The sequence below is a fragment of the Dunckerocampus dactyliophorus genome, chromosome 4 (genome assembly GCF_027744805.1).
Source record: "Dunckerocampus dactyliophorus isolate RoL2022-P2 chromosome 4, RoL_Ddac_1.1, whole genome shotgun sequence".
NCBI lineage: Eukaryota > Metazoa > Chordata > Actinopteri > Syngnathiformes > Syngnathidae > Dunckerocampus > Dunckerocampus dactyliophorus.
The window spans coordinates 19,531,040-19,553,463 of record NC_072822.1 but is presented as its reverse complement, the minus strand read 5'-3'; the positions used below and the strand labels follow the sequence as shown (position 1 = coordinate 19,553,463).

Genomic DNA, 22,424 nt, shown 5'->3' with positions numbered 1-22,424 from the left:
TCATTTAATAAAAAAATATGGTATACACTCATATTATTATGGTCTATTAGGTACAGATATTAGGAGCTCACTTCAAATGCCTGAATTCCATTGACTGAATTCAGGCATATGCAGTACATGAATATCTTTGAAGAGTCACAATATGCTGGGGATCCTAATTAGTGTTATTTGGCCTTAGCGGAGGTCTGTGCTTGATGGGTGGCAGAAACCTACACAGAATCTTATGACATCAGATCTGTTTTTTGGTCACAGCCGAATCTAGAAACGTAGATACATGGAACTCGTGGTTTGTTTACATGAGTCCATACTTTAAAGATATCCAAGTTACATTAGCGTGCACATGATTTATGAGAACGTCCTTGAAATAATTGAAATTAAATCATTCTTTTGGTGGTAAATGTGTGTAATAGGATTCAATAAAAAAAAAAAAATCCTGCCACAGCAACGCAGCAGCGGCACAGCATAGCCTCCCATGCAGCCCACCACCACAGCTTCAAAAAACCCTAGAGGAAACCAAGAAGCGTATGTTTTGACCTGGACACGCCGCACTAGATGATGACGTCACTAAGCGTTACTGCTACTTGACCGTAAACTACCAGGCGTACAAAACGTCCTTACTTTGCATATTGTCCCCATAAATGTCACTTAAAAGGAGTTTCAAATAACGACAGACGAGTTAAATATGAATACTGAATGAAGTGAATTACCTGACCAAAAGGCATCACAGACTGAATTTCTTTTTTGAGCAAGTATCTTTGTTGAGTGTTTATCATTAAAAGTGCTAAACACACATTGATGTAGTTGGATCGTAGGAATATAAATTGATGCATCGATGTAGTGAATGAATCTTTCCACCCCTACTGAATTATATTGGATTTTCTCTGATTTACACTGATGGTGGTGCTGAAGTTTTCAGTATGTCTTAACTCGACAAGGCCAAGCTCTATTAATTTCTTGCTGGTGATGATGATTGACTGCAGCTGATAGTTTCTCTTTGGCAGCGTAAAATTTGTAGGATTAGCACTCATTGAATCGACCAATACGAAGAACAATGGAAAGGTCCCAGGAAACTTAGTGAAGATCTAAGAAAAGTCTTTTGGAGTCATTTCTATAAACCTGCAAATCGATTCCAACAATTGTACATATGTTCAAGTTATTTGGATGTGACTACAAGCTTCCGCTGTGGAACACACATAAACACGATGGCCACGGCGCTCCATCGTGGAAGTAGATGCAAGCGTCTTCGTCGCATACACAAGAACGGAGAAGCGACAGTGCGCAGGGATAAAGTGGGAGAGAGATATAACACTGAGCGATTTGTGAGGTCTGATTTTTGTTGTAGTATTTTTGTGTTGCAAATGTATTACTCTTTGGAACGCATATTGGTTTGAGAAGCCAAACTCCTTACTTGCGAAACCCCAGCGACTACCTGGAACTACGTTCTTCATCACCGAAATCCGACCAGACCAGTTTAGGAGACCAAATGGGGGGTGAGACACTGTTGGACTACACTGCTGATGGGGATGTCATACAATTTCATATAAAAAAAAATCCAAACTGTCCCTTTAACCTGCATATCATTGGATGCGTGATGAATACAATTCAACAGAAAAATGGATACTCTCCACAAAATCCCTTTAGCCAAATTGTACTTTTGAGGTTGGATGTAAAACAGACTAATCTGGGCCAAAGTGTGGAAAGCCTTGTAGTTGTTACTTGTGCATTATAAAGTGTTGTACTTGTAATCCCCTGTCTAAATAGTGGGGTGTTGCGCTTGTTTCTTTCTCGGGCTATTCTCATCAATATGCAATTGATTAAGTTCCCTCCATACACTAGCACAAGCCACCCTTTCCTAGCAAGGTGTAACATAGCCTGTGTTTTTTGCCACAGTCCTCAGAGAATAATGGAGTTTCCCTCAGGGATGGATGGATGTTCCTAGTCTGCACATAAAGAGGAACAGCGACCTTCTGGTCCTGACCTGACAGGCCAATAATTAATAAGCTGTTATGGGCTACAACTGCAGGCCTGAATTTATCACCTAATTGTACAAGGTCAGCATTTGATGAGACCACCAGAGGGATTTGTTTGTTGTTGTTTTTTTTACCGCACATAGAAAATTGTTTCATGCGAACATGCAGCGGGTTAGAGTTCAAGTTGCAAAGGAGATGTACAGATTGGATCGAAGAGACGAACGAGACAAAGAGGGAAAGCTAAGGTGGTCAGAGGTGGTTGGGTTCAGCTCGGTTGACTGAATGGGCCTAGGTCAGAAGTAGGGGTGCAACGGTAATGTATTTGTATTCTGATTTTTTATTACGGAGCCTTTGGTTCGGTACCGAGGCCTAGCAAATTCTCACGTGGTAAACATTACAAGAGAAAAAAGGGAAGTGTTTCTTGCATCATGTGCCGCGGAGTGGAGATCCAGACATGCAGGGCACATCTACAAGCCTGGAGAGTGCGCGTTACCGCTGGCCGTGAAAGGCGAAGAGTGGAACTACCAAAATTGTTTTAAAATGGTAAATATTTAAATATTCAAATACACATCTAACACAGGAAATATGTCTTATTTTTCACGGTGCAAATAACAAGATTAATGTGTTTTGGTGTCATGAGCACTTTAAGGCCTTAATAATTTCGGTTCTACTGTACTTGGATACTTTTATTTTAAAATCTTATTCATTTTTTTTTTATTAAGAATTTTACAGTTTTCAGCGTATTCTTTATGTACAGTGTGCACAGAAATTTGGGTGATTCAGCACTGGTAGACTACAAGGAAGTGACATCATAAATCTCAGTGCCCAAGGCCAGACAGGCTCACTTCCTGCTGAGGTGTACATCTAAAGCAAAAAGATAAGCGCCAGAGTGCAGTTTTACAAAATGATGAGCTGCAGTGCAGTGCTGCAAGAGACAGTTCGTCCTGACTTAGTAAGAATAAACAACATAGATGTGTTTGATGCTTGCTTCAGTCTAGCGCACAATGATCATGGTTGGCTGCTGTATGTAATGTTTTGCAGGTTTAGAAATCACAACGTATGCAGCTCTTTTGTCACATTGCATATTTATGATGTAATATTCTCTGAGGCTCATTGTGTGACCTTTGTTTCAAGTGGATTGCAATGAAGATGAAAAGCAACCCTAATTAAAGTTACAAGCTCTCTGCACTGTAGGCTCCGAGAAGTTTGTGCACAGTGTGCACAATGAGCTTTTTCTCTGCTGATGTAAATTATTTGTTTGATCACTGTACTCTCTGTGAACACATAAGATTATACACCCACTCCTGGTGGGTTTTTGATCTAATTTAGGCCTAAGTGCATGTTTTAGTGAACGAGGACCTCTCCAAGGGCTTCAACCTTAAATTCATTTATGTTGAACTGAATATTCTGTTTGAGCTGCATCAGTTTCCTCCAGCATGCTTTTTCTGACTCATGTTTGTTAAAGTGTGTAACTTCCTCAACTTGACAGTAGCTTAAACACATCACTTTCCGGACAGACAGAAGAGCTGACACAAGCATCTCGTGTCTGACATACAATCTGTGGACAAATGTATTAGTACATCTGGCCTGCGCACACACAGGAAGTGAAAATGTGAAAAATGCCGGCATTTATATTATTGTCCAGTATTTCATGTATTATTCATACACTACTATTTATTTAGTTATTGTATATATACTATTTTATATAGCTCTTTTACTATATACTTCATTCAGACTATGAGGTGGCTCTATCTGGCTTTTTCGAGCAGGAAAAAAAAGTATGGTACAGCAGGTCCTGGTCTTTGGTCAACTGCTGTGCTACAGTATCAACAGGACGCAGCAGCCTCAGTGGGGCTCTGTGCTTTTTTATTTTTTTATTTTTATTTTTTTTACCCTCAGCTTTCTGAAGACCTTCTGCTGGCACAGCAACAGAGGCTCGCACTTACATCAAAGCGGTCAGTTGATGCGGATTTATGAATCCCTCATGGTCAAAGAGCTGAGAGATTTAAAAGTTTGTGCTGGTGTGGGGTGGATGAAGTGAGCCACACCACCTTTTACGCATGGATGCTTCCATCAATGGATTTACAGTTGCTTCTTGAAGGTTGTTTTTTCTTTTTTCTTCATCTTCATCAAGAAGTTGGTATTCTTAACGTAAGGTTTTCTGTTCTTAAAGGAAAACTGCACTTTTTTTTTTTTTTTGCCCATCATCCACAATCCTTATGTGCTACATAAACACATACAGTGGTGTGTAAAAGCATACTGTTCCTGACTTCTTATGTTTTGCATGGTTGTCACTCTTAAATGTTTCAGATCATTAAAGAAATGTAAATATTAGCCATAGTCAATAACAACACTAATGAACACAAAATGCAGTCTTGAAACTTATTAATGGAGGAAAAAAATCCAAACCTACATGGCCCCTGTGTGGAAAAAGTGCCCCCTGCAGTGAGCGCCATTATCCACAAACGGTGAAAACATGGAACAATGGTGAACCTCCCCAGGAGTAGGGGTGGGAATCTCTGGCCACTTCACGATTCAATGTGATTATGATTCAGAGGCCAACTCATTTTAAAGCTCGCATAGATGTTGTCCCCATTTTGGGCAGAACTCATGATGGGCAAATGTAGGTGTTCTAACTGGCTTAAAAAAACCCACATATATAAAGACTGGTTGGCTAAAGATTCCAAATGGACACACACAAGCTTCATTTAGCTTTGTGTGTCTTTTGACATCTGCAACATGGAGATGGCTGCGGTTTTGAGTTACGTGCAGGGGAAAGAGCACCTCTGGTTGCCACCTCCTCTGTTGCAGTTTTTTGACTCCGTTTTTGACTCAACCCAGTGTGAGACCAAGTCCGACCAATTCATCTTGGTTTCGTCTTGGTCTGTATGAGCTGCATTACCTATCTATCATCTCTTGGAAATAATATGATGACATGATGGCATACGTATTCACAATAGGGGTGTATTGATATCACACATTGTGCCGATCTCAGGGCGAAAAAAAAAAAGCATCGGATTATATCGGCCTACATCTAAAATCTCAGATACTGGCACTCCAATACATGAAATCTATTCCAGATTCTGCCCCAGCACGTCCAGCCCACACGATCAAAATGGGCCACCACAAGTAAATTAATTTATGGGAAACACTGAGTGTTTCTTGTGTCTCTAGCTGAGGGCAAATAGCTGCTGCTGTTTCACTTGTGCACTATGCTCGAAGGACACTTGCATAGTTCATGTTACAAATGGTGCAAAAAAGTGAACAGTGACTATAGGATACTGTATTTTGTACATCTTCAGAAAAAATCACTCTTTTGGTGCTTTTGTATCCTTGATAGACTTTTTATAGGTTAGGAACATTTATTTTTTTAGTAAAGAAAAGCCTATGGAGTACAGTTGTCTTGTAATCATTGGGCTCTGTTCATCAAGTTGTGTCCATGATCATTTATTTGAATGTTTTCTTTTTTTTGGAGGATTCCTGCTCTCCCAGTCAAGAACCTGACTGGATCTGGACCAGTGCACCCAGCTCTAGCAGGTTAGATTGCAACTAAAATAGTACATTTTGTGGTAAATGGGCAATTGCAAAGCCACTCACAAACGTTGTTCACTTCCTCCATGTGTGTATTTGTGTTTGTTTGTGTGTGTGTTGTACATATGCATCAGGTATGACCGGTATCCTGATGTGCGCTGTAGGTCTGCCTGTTTGCCTGACTCGAGCACCAAAGCCCATTCTGCACCCACCACCCATCAGCAAGAGCGATATGAAGCCTGTGCCTGGGATCAACGGTATGCGCCGCAAGACAAAGAAAAAGCACCTGAGGAAAGGTAAGATGGAGGCAAGCACAGTAGGACAGTTGCAGGTTGGGGCATCCACGGGAGGAAAAACGTACCATCAAGATGCCTTTTCTGTCTGATTAATGGGTAAAGGTCTTGTAACAACTTTGTAATGGTTGCATGACATGCACGCTGAACAAGGCAGACAACTAACTTTTCTTGTCATCAGCTGGTCTGAGAGCAGCGGTTCTGTGGGTCTGAATGAAAACGGGTCGATGGAAGCCATGGAAACTGTGGTCCTCCCAAGGGAATCTTTGTCCTAATTGATCAGTGAGGCTTCCATCCCTATCCCACGCTGCACTCGCCCTCTTAGTCAGCCCTTTAGACTTCACCATTCTATACTGTACAATACCAGTACTATATTTGTTTTTTACCACCATCTCAATTTTGACAGTATTGGAATTTTGCCGAACACGTCAACGGGTCTTCATGGACCAAGGAAGAACCCATTACATTTTTTATGTTGTTCATCTTAAGTTATGTTTGCAAGGTTTACACAGTTTCCCTAAAACCAAAACATTGTATCCCTCTTCACTGTGCCTCAGTTTGTAGTGAGGGTTGGGTCTTTCAACAGGACAACGCTGCTCAATCTACACATAGCCAGCGGCCATTTGATGCCACTGCACAGATGTGAAGTTTCATCTTTGAGCCTTTATCTCGCAGATGCCATCTTATCGGTATTGGGCTGCAGTCAACATCAGTAAGAGCCTTAATTTAGATAAACAATCAGCCTGTCTTCACGGACACCTTCAGAGCAGGTGACATTTTTTTTGGCCTACCACTCGACTTTTTGTCGATAATTTTAAGAAATTTAAAATCTGTCTTACTGCATCCAACCTCAGTATCAGTGGTGCATTGCAAGAGGGATTGCTTGTGTAGTTCAACAATCCTGCCGCCTTCAAAGACAGAAAGCCTTTTTGCCTTTGCCATCAGGAGGTCATGACGGTGTGAATGCCTGGCCGAAAATGACACAAAGACCAGATTTTAGCGCAAACGTTTGATCCTCCAGTGCTTGTTTGCATTTTGATGCTATACTTAGAGTCTGGTTACAACCCACCAGTGCAAAATCCAAATCCTTAAGATTTTGTTCAGGAGTGCATTGTCTCCCATATCTTGGCTACATCACCACAACATCTGTACGTGTGTCTTGGGAAACAAAACATCAGATAATCAGTGATTTATTGACTGTGTATCTCGAGGAGGCAGGCAGGGTGGTGCAGTGTTTATCTATTTATTCCAAGAACCATTTATGTCAGATAACCGGGAGCAACAGTATGTTTGTGTGCTCATCTTGTAAAGTTGTGCTTTTTGCTTGTTTGTGACACTCGCTCCCATTCCTTTGTTCACATCTTGCTGCTCCCTGTCCCTCTGTTTGCCAGCTGAACTGAATAAAGAAACACCCTGGGGGGGAAATAGCCTCCCTGTAAGCGCATCAGGGGTCTAAGCAGTGGGTGTACACTTAGCCATGCTCCACTAGTTGCATACACACACGCACACACACCACGCAGGGATTATCAGAGAATTCATGCTAGATAGTTATGCACTAGTCAAAATGTGACTTCTTTTTCACAGTGGAACTTCAGGTTTTGATGCCACTGAGGCTGTGCATGACGTCACGCAAGAATTTCACATACAGTATCTCGCTAAATATTGCCAAATATGAGATGACCTTATTTCATGAGACATCAGATGAGTAAGCATCTGTCTTCTGCCTTAGCTTATTTTATATGTTAGTTTTTTTGAGTGCACAATGCCACCACAGACGGGTACCATTCTTGGCGAAGATTAGCAATGTGAGAAAGCAGTGTGCACAGTATAGGGACCGCCATTTATTTGGTTTTAAAGGAAAACTGAACTTAGTAAAAATTTTCATCATCCACAATCCTTATGTGAGACATGAACACACGTCTTTCTCTTTTTTCTGTACGTTCTAAAGATTTAAAAAGAGACGGCTCATTACTGCACGTAATGGGACACACCTATGCCGCCTACAAAGACCACTATTAAAACACCTCCAACAAGGTTTTTTGGTTTTATATACTGTACATGCTGTAACCACGTAGTAACAGGTACACTCATGGTAACATGTAATATTTACAGTATTTTGTTTTGGTCCTTTTAAGTATTACCGGAACTTCCTTTCTGGGCGCATTGATTTCCCATCGCAACATAGAAACAAACACCTACACCTAGCATTAACTTTGCCAGACTCAAAAATAAAAACCTCAGCTCCAATATGTAGCGTTACCTATCGGTAATGGCCTGAGGCGCTGAGAGTGCAGCACTGACGCGCCGTGGGTGAGTGTGTGTTGAAGCTAGCTCGTGTGGTAAGGTATCAATATACCAGTGACGTAGTTCAATTGGTCTAACAATGTTAATAATGATAATGGCAATGTTGCTGTAGCTTGGTTAATATGTACATCACATGTGTAAAAGGAGCGTTGTTGGCGCTTTTTGGAGTTTTCTTCAGAAGTCTTTATAGGCGGAATAAGTGTTTCCCATTTATGTGCATACATCAGCAAACTCAACCTTCCTCCTCTGCCCACACACACACACACACACACACACACACATACACACAGAGTCACGTTCATGGCTTCATGGCATGTCGGAAAATCACAAAACTGTAACACTACACATACTGCCAGGTTCCTACAGTATCCTTGAGCATGTTAGAGAATCTGCTCTTGTGAAAGTGACAGTCATAACAAAGAAGCGTAGTGTTCTCTTTTTTCCTTTTTCATTTACGGTAATTGTTGGATTTACTGTTTTTTACTGTATTTTATGTCCTTAATGTGTTCTATGTAGACACTGCAATATGTACTTACTGTAAATGTGCTGGTACGGAGTGGATGCCGATGAAGTTGTTGTCCTTTAAAGATTTAAGCATTATTTCATTATTTTAAAACTGCCATCCGGTGAGTCAGCTTCCCTTTTCTCATAATTGGTGTTTATTTATTTATCTTTTGTGTGACAAGGGAAGACCCCAGAGGATGTGGTCAGAAGATACACTGAGAAAATTAAAGTGGTGCCAGATGAGGTAAGACACACACACACACACACACACACACACACACAGGCATTATAAGGATGTGAAAATATGAAAAAATACACAGTTATGGAGCATGACGGCTAAAGCGTTGGGTTTGGCTGGTGTAGGACTGTACCATCTGCATGGAGAGGCTGGTCATGGCGTCAGGCTATGAAGGCGTCCTGCAGCACAAAGGCATCAAGCCAGAGCTGGTGGGCAAACTTGGCAAGTGCGGCCATATGTACCATCTGCTGTGCCTGGTGGCCATGTACAACAATGGCAATAAGGTGGGTAAAAGCTTGCGAGCCAGCCGTCATGATGTCACTCTCTAGGCTCGCATTACAAACTCGCTGTCTTTCGGCTTGACTGAGCTACATGGTACTGGCATATGATCCGGCGCCACAATTGTTCTATACAATTGGGGATCACTTATTAGATCACTGGTATCCATCTTGACAGCCCGGTGTTCGGACTTGGAGGAAAACTGCTATGAATTCTGCTCATTGTGGCGCACTTGCCTGAAATATTAACAGCAACCCAAAAAGCACATGAATGTGAAGAATCATCAATGACATTGAATTACTATTAAAACACACACAAACTATAACAATAAGATTTCAAAGGAGAAGTTGCAAAAGTTGTTATATTCAGTAATCCCTCATTTATCGCAGTTAATTGGTTGCAGACTCAACTGTGACAAGTGAATTTCCGCAAAGTAGGATTCCTTATTTATAAATGGAATGTTTTCGTAGTTATAGCATAGAAAACCTGTTTGCAGCCTTGTAAATGTTTTTTAACATTGTTAGAGCCTTCTATAGTCACCTTTACTTTCGTAATACCCAATATATTAACTGTAAATTCTAGACTATAAGACATTAACTACTTTCACGTGCTTTGAACACTGCGGCTTAAACAAGGATGCTGCTAATTTATGGCTAATAGAACTACACTTCTCATGATACTTACAGTGCAGATTCAGGTAGTTCAAGTAGTGAATTGAAGTAGTGAAGTATATCTCATTATAAAGTCTGATGGAGCGATTGTTTTGATCTCAGTGTAGAATTACTAGACAAGTGTATTCTATACTGTACATGTACCAATTTTTTCTTTCTCTTTTTTTTTTCCTCTTTAAAATTGGAGGGTATTGAGGTGCTGAGGTGAGGTGATGGTGATGAGGTGCCAATTGCATTCAGGAGTTCTCAATAGTCCAAAATTTACAGCGTTAGACATAAATAAATAAGACATAACGTAGACTCGCACACTGGGAGAGTTCTTTGGCACTGGCACAGGTTACACATACTTTACACCTGTTAACGACCAATTTACTCATTGGCACGCCATTGCCGCGCAAAATTGTGTACCTGCGGGCACCGAGCGCGTGCAAGTGTAAACGAGGCTTTTGAATGCTTCTTCTGAATGCCTTATATTTGTTTGTTTTTTTTCATTTAGCTATTTTTATTATTGAAAAATGCTTAATTTTTCTGCTAATAAGCCCTTGGCAACCACAGAACAGCGATAATTTATTATTTCATTTTGAAAAACCGTGAGAGTGAAGCTATAAAATTTGAAACGGGAAGTGGCGAGGGACGCCTGGATTTATATTTATATATAAACTTGCAGTAGTTTGCCAAAAAAAAAAACAACAAAACAAAATCCATTGTAATAGTTCAACCCCAACAATATTACAAAGCATCACTAGTTGTTATAATATTGCAAGTGTGTACATTTTGCAAATGTAATTTCAGAAAAGGTGAAAAGCCAGTCACACAAAGCTAAGCAAGCACAGAGCATTGGTTTAAAAAAAAAAAAATAAATAAAAAAAAAAACATTTCTGATACATACTGAATTTCTTTGTGACCTGCTGCACGTAAGCAGCCACAAGCGTGTCATTATATAGAATGATAGGGTCTGATTAGAGGCCACCTTAGGCTCAGCCTTGAATCCTGTCTAAACTGCAATAGCTCCAGCTCACATAATACTTGAAATATAGCAACGATGATAATGTGGCAATCATATTCTCACTCATAAGTGCATGAATTTCACCCAAGCAGGATGGTAGTCTCCAGTGCCCAACATGCAAGACCATCTATGGGGAGAAAACAGGCACTCAGCCCCCTGGGAAAATGGAGTACCACATCATCCCTCACTGCCTGCCCGGCTACCCAGACTCCAAGACCATTCGCATCGTCTATGACATTCCTGCCGGTGTCCAGGTTGGAATGATCAGACTTCACTAATCTGTCTTGCTTTTCGTGCTGTGATCCACTGGCTTTCTTTTGCAAAGTGTAAGCTTTACTGCTTCTGCTGTATCCGCTTAAGTTTGATGATTCCTGCAGCAAGGTGAGCCATGTAAGTCGTCTCACAATACCGCTTAGTACCCTAAATTAAAACAATTTTCAGAGGCAAAGAAGGATAAAATTGTCAATCTGCAGCTGATTTGGAATAATCCATTACTCATTTTGTGATGTTAGAGAAATGGTATGTAGTGTAGAACAGTGTAGTGTAGAAGGCTGCTGCCTATTTCATCCTGACTCCCAAGTGGAGTTATAAAATCATCAAATGACCTTTTTTTAACCAGGAGAGCAGGCTCAGTCTCCCAAAGGCGACAGCACTGCTCAGTTGTCACGTCAACGCTGTGCGATGTAGCCACATGCTACATGGAAGCTTTCAGCTATGACAAGGGTGTCCAAATGCGGTCTGTGGGTGACTTTTTTTTTTTTTGTCCAGCAACTTGTTTTTTATTAGCAATTGGCATGCGCTATAAAAAAAAAAAGTAATATTAATTATATGTTATTAGATTTTTACTCCAGTGCCTCTGCACACCCCTCACCCCTCCCCCCGGTGGTGCAATGGGACTTTGGCTATCACTGTTCTGCTGCCGCTAATGTTTGGTCTCTACTTGCTACCTCAGCAGACAGACAACAGATTTTCAATAAAGGCTCCAGTTGAATTCTCTGTGACATTCAACAAACGAAATGCATGCAAACAAATGTATTTGCTCTATGCTAATTTACATTATTACGTTATTGCCAATGTCTCACCACTCCTGGCTCAAACATTCACCCTAACACACCTTGTAACAGATGTGGCAGCAAGTTGTCTACGAATTTCCATAGCCAAAATTCTTGCCCTCTTTCTTCTGAATGCTCTACATGGAATCATTTGGTTGAGAAAATATTGACTACCGTTGCACAAAATCCTTGAAATTGCCACAAACGTGTTAAGGAGAGCACGCTGGTAATGTGAGGATCGAAATATTGATACTTCCGATACCAGCTCTTCATGCTCTAAAGCCAATTCTGAAATCACAATAGTGATACTTTTGATACATCAGATATGATTTTGTCCTGTGTTTTTTCTGATGTTGTATATTAGCTTGGCTTTATTGTAAATCGCTCCACTACTTCAATACACTTCATGGTTTAAAATAAGTCAATAAATTACTATGATCTCTTGTACTCTTTATGCTCTGATTTGAAATAATGTACACTACTTATTAGCACATTAGGTGAATTTACACATGGTATCGGATTGGTATCGCCGATACCAGCCTGAATTTTACCAAGGCCTCAAGCTGAAACCAACTTGGGTTCTGCAGCAGGACAATGATCCAAGACACACTGATATTTAAATTTGATCTGAAACATTTAAGTGTGGCAAACATGCAAAGAAATCAGAAAGGGGGGCAAACACTTTTTCACATCACTGTAGCCTAGCATGTATTGACCAACATCTTCAATGCACGAAGTTTGTCAAATTTTTGTGTATGCGGCCCTCGGTGGAGAAGGTTTGGACACCCCTGATCTATATTGTAAAGGCACCTTTTCTCTCGAACCACAGGGCCACTCCACCAGTGTTTGGAGCTACGCTTATAATAATTGGTATTTTTAGATGCATTATGTAATAAGTGATTTCATCCATATTTTGGTTCCAAGAAAAATGTTATCCTCCATAAACATGGCAAATGACAACCTGATGTGATCATAGCGGCAGGTGTCTGAACATTTAAAATGAGATTGGCTTCCAAATGTGCAGTCTTGGTCAGATCTGAATGAAACATGTTTTGATATTACATCTTACAGCTCTGATACACATTTAAGATTTCAGTCATAAATGTACGGGTTGCCACCCAATTTTAACATGAACATCCTTATCCTCATCGTTAAAAAAACTACCAAGCACCTTAATGGGACAATATGTAAGTTAAGCATGAGTCATTTGCATATATCATAGTGAACATTTACATTGTAATTTTAATAGATGATTGTTTATGATCATTTCAGACCAATGAGCACCCCAACCCTGGGAAAAAGTTCAGTGCCAGAGGTTTCCCTCGTCAGTGTTACCTGCCAGACAACGAGAAGGGTAGGAAGGTAAGAGCCACCTCCAAAAAAGCTGTACAGCTATTTCCAATAACTTGCTGGTACATTGTGCTTTGTCAGAAGAGTCCATGGTTAATACACATGTTATTTGGCACTAATACAAATGTAGTTGTGTTCTGTCTAAAATACTCACAGCCATCTTAAAGGGTCCTCTCCTACATTTGCAACTTTTCACATTTATGTATATGTTTAAAATATTGCACACTTGTTCAACATGTGCTCTCCAGAAGTATCGGAACAGTGAAGTCAATTCCTTTATTTTTCCTGTAGACTGAAAACATTTGGGTATGACATCATAAGATGATTACGAGACCCAAGAGCAACATTTCAGCTTTAATTTCCAAGATCGGATGCACATCTTAGAACATGACACCTTTAGTTTGAATCCACCCATTTTTGATGTGAACAAACGTATTGGAACATGTGACTGACAAGTGTCTTTTCTTCCCAGGTGTGTCCTCTTACATTGCTTATGCAATCAATAAATAGCACTGAATGTCTACACTCAGTGTCAGAATGGGTAGGATAGGTTTAGCCTGTATAGCCTGCATTTAGAGGTGGACACAACATCAAAATCAGAGAGCTGTCTCTTGGTGGAAATACAAGCTGAGAGAAGATGGAAAGAACTAAAGCGCTGGTGGCCAAGGAAAACATCAGTGGTTGATGACAAAAATGGTGAGAGCTGGAAAGAAAACTGTTGGAATGAGGAGTGAAGGTATCGCTATCTACCTCTTCACAGAAGACTTCATGAACAAAAGCTCAGTGGCTACACCAGAAGATGCAAACCACTCTTTATTGAGAAGAATAGGAAGGCCAGGCTGGAATTTACCAAAAAGTACAGAGATGAACCTAAACAATTGTGAGACAAAGGTTTTATGGCCCGATTCAATTTTTCAGGCTAATTTCTGTACTAGCTCTGAATCCGACCAATCGGAGTAGGCGTGGTCTGGGATGGAGGCTGCCTAATCCGAGCGTGTCGGCCAAAAGGAAACTAATGCAGATTGACCCTGTGCGCAACTTGAGATGTATGGAGTATTTAATAAAAATAAACTTACTATAGTACTGGGCTCTAATATCATTTTACAGGCCCATTAAACGAGAAGGATAGGGACCCTTTAAGCACAATAACAGGACATTAATTTGTTTGTAATGTGTGTTTTGTCTGTCCACTACCAACACTTCTCCTCCTCTGCGCCCCCAGGTACTCAAGCTGCTGATCACGGCCTGGGACCGGCGCCTCATCTTTACCATCGGGACGTCCAGCACCACAGGCGAGTCAGACACCGTGGTGTGGAACGAGATCCACCATAAGACCGAATTTGGCTCCAACCTGACAGGCCACGGCTACCCGGATCCCAACTACCTGGACAACGTCTTGACAGAGCTGTCAGCCCAGGGAGTCGGCGAGGACAACCTAAAGGACTGAAAGGCTCCTGAGCAGTTGATATGCAGGAACACAAACCATCACGCTCCACTGTCTCCTCGGTATACGCTGGATGAGGGGCCAACATGCAGCCCCGCTACTCTTTCTCCTCCATACGAGACCCTGTACAAGTGGTGGCAAACTATTAGACTGCTTGATCTTTTTATTTTGATGATCTTTAGCGTTAAGCCTGGAGCATGCTGTGCCCTCAGAGGCTTGAGACACATGCTCAGTGTCTGTCCTGATGCCAGCAAATATGTCAGTGGCCTCTTTTTAGAGTCAAAACGAAGCATCTGCACTTGTAACGCAACAAGGCGGCGTGATGGGGCCAGATTTCATGGCCCCAGCAAAATTGCATAATGAATGTTGAGTGAATTGCTGCAATAAGATGAGGTGCCAATGAAGGACAGTCACCTCTCCATTTTTTTCTAAAACATCTAATATTGCAACACATGTTGAGACTTTTTTAGTTTTTTTGAAGGAGAGGTGTTGGCTCGAGGTTGTGCCCCATCTCTGCGATAAGGGCTAAAAGAAAGTGTAGTGCATGTACTAGATTCCAGTGGACAAAGGCTTTAAAATTGTAATATTTGCTAATAAATGTACGTGGTGGTGTTAATCTTGTGGGCTGCCTCTGAGACGGGCCGTGAAATGAATAGCCCAGCAGATATTTGGATGCTTATGAAGATATGTTGGACGTGCCATTGCTACAGTTCAAGGTTAACCTCATTTGTTTTGTCGACACCTTGATGACGCTAAACTCTGAACAAAAAGCCTCGCGTTATCATTCTCCCCGTTGGAGGAATTTGGAGCCTCGGGTCTATCCGTCATGCTGCTGTGCATGAAGGATGGGGAGTTTGTGCATCGAGGTGCTAAGAGGTTGGAGTTTTCACCTCGGAGATCCATCTCGTGAATGTGAAACTCTCCTCTTGGGAGCAGAGATGCATTGTATTTGACCAAAATGTGCTTGGTTGATGTCCAAATGCTTTATTGCAGGCTGTAGATGCACCAACAGGAACCCTCACCCCCCCAAAGATGTTATGCCCAAGAGCTAAAGTCTTTTGAAGATCCATGTTGAGGTATCTTTTTTTATATACTGTATATATATATATACACATATATATATATACACATATATATATACACATATATATATACATATATATATATATATATATATATACACATATACATATATATATATATATATATATATATATATAACTTTGAGAGGAAAGCTAGGTCAGCGCTGCATATTTTTCCCTGGAATGCGTCTGATCAGCTTTAATTAGCGGGGATGTTGATGTAAAGTTGTTGCGGGCTTCATTTCAGACAGAATCGCAGTCTTCCATAGCAAATTGAGGCAGCATTTATGTTGAAATTGCATTGGAAACATTTGTGTTTCTAAATCAACTTGCAGTGCTTTGAAATATAAGCTGTTATTTACAAAGGTGGTATACCCTACAATTCAAGCTCTGTTTGGAAGTATGGTGTGTGTGTGTGTGTGTGTGTGTGTGTGTGTGTGTGTGTGTGTGTGTGTGTATATCATTTATTTTTATACTCTTCTGTATAAAAGAACACAGACTTGGCCACATATCTACACCAAGACCGATGTCAACATGATTCTGTTGAATGATCTCTGACATGTTAATGATGTCTAATATAACAGGTAGTTAGCGTATGCTACTCATGTAGAATGTGTGTAGTTGACTCTAATAAATGTTGTCAATGTACCTTTCATTAGCCGGGGAGCTTAACGAGCATGAGATGTCATTCTCCCCAAAAGGGTCGGTGTTTCACTTGGCTTGAACACATGGGGGCAATATTAGCTGGGCGGGATCATTTACATTTTTGAATGACAACCTGGTTTTTCTTTTGCTTATATTGCCACACATGTAATATGACCAAGTCTCGTCTGTCTTCGTGTTATGCTGTGAGTGGTATATGCAAATGAGCAATGTTTAACTTTGCTTGCACCCGTGTGCTAATCACGGAGGAGCACTGCAGCTGCTGCTGGACACTCCAAAATCAATACAGCCTGTTGCCATGTTGTCAACTGCAGCCAGCACAGTGCGAGTGCCGTGGCAGTGTTGTCTTGTATTGCTAATATAACATTAGAGAGGTCACCTTGGATGGCCAGTGCGTTCTGATCTTTTGTGGTTCTCTTTTCAGAAAACCTATGTCTGCTTTTTCACTGGATTTTTAACATCTTTAGGCTTTTAATGGAGGGTGTACAAATTGTCTGCAGAGATTTATTGTTAGCACTCTACTGGTAGCAAGTCTCAACCAATCCTCTACCTTATTTCAGGGATTATTGTTTTAATGTCTAAGGAAGAGCCCTATACGTTTCGAATGATGTTGGTCGTGTCAGCACATTTCAGTGCTCGACCGGCCGCAATGTTCAGCCCATCTTTTGGAGGAAAGGTAGACCACCAGGTATTGGATGCCATTACATTTTGAAAGTGATTATAATGTTGCTTTATTGGTAAGATTAAGCAGTGGAACTTAAGTCGATCCTATTTCTGTCGCCAACCTGTCTGTTGACTTTCTCATCAAGACCCGGTCCACCGTGTTATTATTAAAAGTATATGCTTAGTTTATTTTTCAGACAACTTTTTTTTTAGGTATATTAAATGGTGTTTTACCTTGATATGTTTTGGAAAGCTCAGAGGATGGCTGTAGGTGATGGTCGAAACATGCCAATGTAAAACACCATCGAATATACCGAAAAGGAAAAAGTTGTCTGAATATAAAAAAACTAAACGTATATTCAATAAGAAGACAAAATGAATCATTATTAAAAAGTGTCCACGTAAGCTCATGTAAGTCATCATGCATGGTCGACCGCTTTTGTTGACATAAAATAGGAGTAAAAGGAGTCATTTTTATAACAAAATGGGTTTATGTTCACGTGTTATATTATCAAGGGGACATATAAAAATGGGAAGTCCACATTTAAAGTTTAGAACTGAAGAAGCCTTTTGGATTAAAGGTAAAACGTTTTCAACCAACAAGAAGCGTCCAGCTGTCTCGATTCAACCTTGGACCTGGATGACGGGGAATTTTCACAGACATGTTGAATGATCAACTTCTGCATTATCGCTAAGCTTGTTAAACAACAAAGTAAGTACGGTCTACTTACACAGCATTAAAACGTGCACACAGTGACTTCCTGTTCAGTGTAAAATAAGCATCAAATAGAAGCATGACGGTATTTAACCATACATTTTTTTTTCTAGATTGTTGGTCATCAGAAGACAAATATGCGCACGTACGAAAGCTTTAGAAATTACCGCTGCAGCTCTGTTTGATAAGAGCGTAAAATATTGTAATGTCGGAGGAATGTCAACGAGGCATCATGAGTCTACAAAACAGCACACTATAGCTGCTCGAACTAGCAGGCCAACACCAGTGCCCCCAATAGCTTAATCAATGAATCACAGCTCAGAACTATACACAATACTCCCGTCGCTACAATATCTTGTGAAAACGGAAGAATCCAAATAAAAATATTCCCAAATGGAGGAAAACTGCTGTAGGTTCAAAATCCTTTATGTCCCCTTCGGCATTCGCAAGTAAGTGTGCAAGCAATGGTTAGCATCGATTTTGATTTCGACTGTTTCGACATCCGCTTACGTTGACATCAGTCGGGAGGCCATTGAGATAAGTGGGTTTCACATGTACAGTGTCCTAAATTGGACGATACCTGGTGGGATGCATTGTAGTCCTCTACGACTGTGCATTTCAACTTAGTGAGTGGCAGTTGGTCAGACCCACACTATGTCTGGAGTAACTGCGCTGAAAGATCAGAACCTCATCGCGGTTTTCTTCTTGTAGTCATTAAAGGTCATACAGCGTGCTGTGCTTATTCCTTGTGGCATATCTTAGGTCATACATGGATTTTGCATCAGCCTTTGCAACCTTCAAGCGTCTTCGCTTTCTCAATGTGTTGAAACAAAGGGAATTATCGTTTGGTCCAAAGTGGAGCACTGGGTCTCCTCTTGCTTGCTCTCGACACGTGTCCTCATTCCCACTGAAGGACACAGCTCTTGTGTCTCTATATGCAAAAGTCTTTCTAATTAAACCTTTTCTAGCTGATGAGAAACAGGTCATTACATTTCAAAAAGGCTTGAGGAAAGAATAATAGCTGTAAATGTAGACGTATGCTACATGGAGATTTGCTGGTTATGAATGACCCCACCTGCCTCCCTTTTCATGTGTTCACATCTTCCACAATGGCCAAGAATAACAATGCAAGTTTATTTATGATCTGACGTCCAACTTTCTGGCACGTATTGAATCTGAAAGACAGTGAAAATGAGTTGTTTCCTCCACTTTCCGCGGCCCTTTTGGAACTATCAGGGACTTTTCCATGTCGAGATCCTTCCTGAACATTCTGTCGGCCCTTTAGACTTTCAGGTGTGTACAGACTTCTATGAAAAGGTGGTTTATGAGAGCGCATTGGTGTTTATGCAATTTACTATTTTTGACATGTGAAAGGCAATTTGTTTGTAGCAAGGTGTTTTCTCCTCGTGTGTACAACTAACAAAAGAAGACATACTATAGGTGTTGAAAAGCATATATTTTTGAGGTATTTTCTGATCAATGATTGTCTTAATATAACCTTTTCCATTGGATTAGAACGTGAAGATGACTCAACATTGTGTAGTATTTCCAGTTGTAATCCCACGTCCTAAACGTTGACTGCAAAGTGTTTCAAGTATAAACATTTAGTGTGTCCCTTTGTACGTCGTCGTCTGTTTGAGTGTGTACTGAGTGTGCATCACGTCTTTAGTGTTCTCCTGGAGATGCATGCTAACCAAAGCGGGAGCCGCCCTTAACGGCAAAGGTCAACAAGATGATGGACTCGTATTTTTAACACGGCGGTCTGCATCTTGCCTCAAAACTCCTTTTCATTTTTTTTTTTTTTTTTGTTTTTTTTTTAGTCGAGTGTGGAAGACCAACAGCGTTTAGCTGTTTTTTGGTTGTTTTTTTTTTTTTTTCCCCCACTCTTGACGTGTTCAGCCTTTGGACTTTTATTGAGAAAACGAGTCACCAACTGCAATCGGCTAAAAGCTAAATAGAGACTCTGATTTGACTATAAAGGGCTTCTTAATCCTGGTCAGTCTTTATTGAATCGTGATGACCTTGTTGCATGTTTGTGTCTTTCCTGTAGACAAATATTGACAAATAAATGTGCCCTCAACAGGGATGACCTTTGGCACTTTGGCCTTGTTTTTCTTGCTTTTAACACCAACATTCCCGCATCTTATGTAGATTTATGGGTGCTTTATTGGTCATTTTGTGTCTGACTATTGTACTGTGTATGCGTTTGAAAAGTCTGTGGGACCGGGGGTGTCCAAACTTTTTCCAGTGAGGGCTGCATACAGGAAAATTGAAGGATGTGGGGGGGCACTTCGATATATTTTGTATAATTAAATTCAGTGTATTCACGACCCTGCAAAAATTAAACATTTTGGTAAAAAATAAAAATTCTCTCTGCAGAGAAATCAGTAATTTATAAATATGTAACAATACAGGGGAAATGTACACCATACATGTACTACTTACAAAGATCACCATTTTTACATGTTTATGTCTTATAATATATATATTTTTTTTTTTTCTTGGTCAAGTGTTGAGATTTCGCACTTTGTTCAGCAGTCCCACACAGCTGTGTGCTCTGGGACGCAAAAATCTGTTTGGCTATGGAAGCACAAGCTTCAACAGTCATTCAGGCCACAACTTGCAGCGAGGTGAACACAAGTTCATATATAATCATGACTGGAATCTGCGTGGATTGTGTAGACAGGGCTTGGAGAAGTACCATCTCACTGGTGTCCAAACGCATACAGAAAAATCAAAGGATGCGGGGGGCCCCGCTCTAGCACTAGCCTGCCGACCAGGCTAAAGGCTACACCATGACTCCAATTCCATCTGTTCATCCATCATCTTACATTATCATTCATTAGTGGTGAGTTCCTTTACATTTTCTTTTTGCCTTCCGGCTCAGCTCTCTCTTCACCGCGACAGTCCGATACAGGGACCGCATTACTGCAGACGCTGCGCCGATCCGTCTGTCGACCTCACACTCCATCCTTCCCTCACTTGAGAACAAGACCTTGAGATACTTGAACTTCTCCACCTGGGTCAGGACCTCACTCCTAAGGCCCCCAAACCGGACCCTCTTCATGCCGTGGCTGCACCTTGAAATTGTCCATGAAAATGATGAACAGAGTCGTTGACAAAGGGCAGCCTTGACGGAGGCCGGGCTCCTGCTGTGATTGTACAAGCACCGAATGGCACGTAGTAGCGCACCACCAATCCCGTACTCGCGGAGCAGCCCCCCAGAGGACACCGTGAGGGCCACGGTCTAATGCCTTTTTCAATTCTACAAAGCACATGAAGACCGATTGGGCAAACTCCCACCCTTGCAAGGGTGTAGAGCTGGTCCAGTGTTCCACGACCAGGACAAAAAACACATTGCACCTCCTAACCGAGGTTCGACTAACGGCCACACCCTTCTCTCCAGCACCCTGGATTAGACGTTCCCAGTTAGGCTGAGGAGTGTGATCCCCCTAACCCCAGCCCGAAGAAGCCACACGGGATTCCCCCCCATAGACCCACCACCTGCAGGGGCAAGCATAAGGGTCCGGTGTAACGTGATCAGGGTGACGATCGAGGGCGGGCGCCTGGGCGACCTGGTCTTCGGCAGCCAAATGTGGAGCGAGCCATGTGTCAAAAATAGACATTTTTATGGGTGCACCAATTACAGTACCTGTGGTTTTTTGCCAATCCCCGGTGCATCCCAGGAAAAGCAGGGATCTACAGTACCTCCTTAATAATGAATTAATTATATTTTTAGAACATGCCGAGAGCTAATAATAAATGAGCTGCGGGCCTAAAATGGACTTTGGACACCCCTGCTGTCTCAAATTGGTCACATGTGAGAGGCAGACGTGTAGGGTGGATGAGTCTGCTGCATCACTGCAGGTGGATCAGCTCTCACTAGCATTGAAATACAAACATGGAAGTTCAATTACATGAAATCATAGTAGTGTGTAATAGACACGGTACTTGCTCGAGAAGGGTGACGTGTTCAGTTTACAATCATTCCATCATGTTGAATGAAGTAAAAAAAAAAAGTTTTTCCGTCGCAAGTTAATGGTGTCTTTCATGACATGCCTTCACCTTATGAAGAGGTGAATCTTTTTAAACATGTGAAGACAGTTCAGACCAAATAGTTCACCTTTTGCCTGAAATAATCATTTGATGATCTACCACGTGTACGAGGATGAACGTGTCTTCTTCACTGTCAGAAATTAAACACTCGGTGTGTTGGAAGTGTTCCCAAAATAATGCGCTTGTGTTGAATTCACAGCTAACAGTTCACTTGAAACAGCGTATGCAGTCATACTGTATCAAAATAAAAGCGCGCATCACATTTTGTATCCCTTGTGATCGCCGTGAATGTTTGCGGTGTCGTAAGTCTGGGGGAAAAAAAACGCAACGCGAAAATACGAACGCTCAACTACTGATTGTCATTCTGCTAATATTCTACAGCACATGAATGTACTATTTAAAAAGGTAAATATTACCCACTGACTAGACAATGCATCCTCAAGCACAAGGATGCCAATTCCTAACATTTGGTTGCTGATAGCACCAAACAGAAGTTTAGTTTAGTCACAAAAGGCCCAACATTTACACAACCGTAAATTAGTACTTGTGCATGGTGTGGCACATTCATATGATGATCACTTCTGGTCAAATTGAACCAATGGC

At 41.2% G+C, this 22,424-nt stretch overlaps 1 protein-coding gene across 2 annotated transcripts in view; it reads left to right on the top strand.

The window, feature by feature from the left end:
• The window catches only part of dtx1 (deltex 1, E3 ubiquitin ligase), a 56,698-nt gene extending 36,835 nt beyond the window's left edge, over positions 1–19,863 (top strand). The window contains exons 4-10 of one of the 2 annotated variants that reach the window (XM_054772831.1): positions 5,446–5,507; positions 5,666–5,797; positions 8,785–8,846; positions 8,966–9,124; positions 10,889–11,050; positions 13,121–13,210; positions 14,421–19,863. In XM_054772831.1, the coding sequence (XP_054628806.1) occupies positions 5,446–5,507; positions 5,666–5,797; positions 8,785–8,846; positions 8,966–9,124; positions 10,889–11,050; positions 13,121–13,210; positions 14,421–14,645 (892 nt within the window). In that variant the 3' untranslated portion in view covers positions 14,646–19,863. Of the gene's footprint in view, positions 1–5,445; positions 5,508–5,635; positions 5,798–8,784; positions 8,847–8,965; positions 9,125–10,888; positions 11,051–13,120; positions 13,211–14,420 lie in introns of both variants that reach the window. The other variant, XM_054772830.1, reaches the window with a different exon arrangement.
• The last annotated feature ends 2,561 nt before the right edge of the window (positions 19,864–22,424 follow it).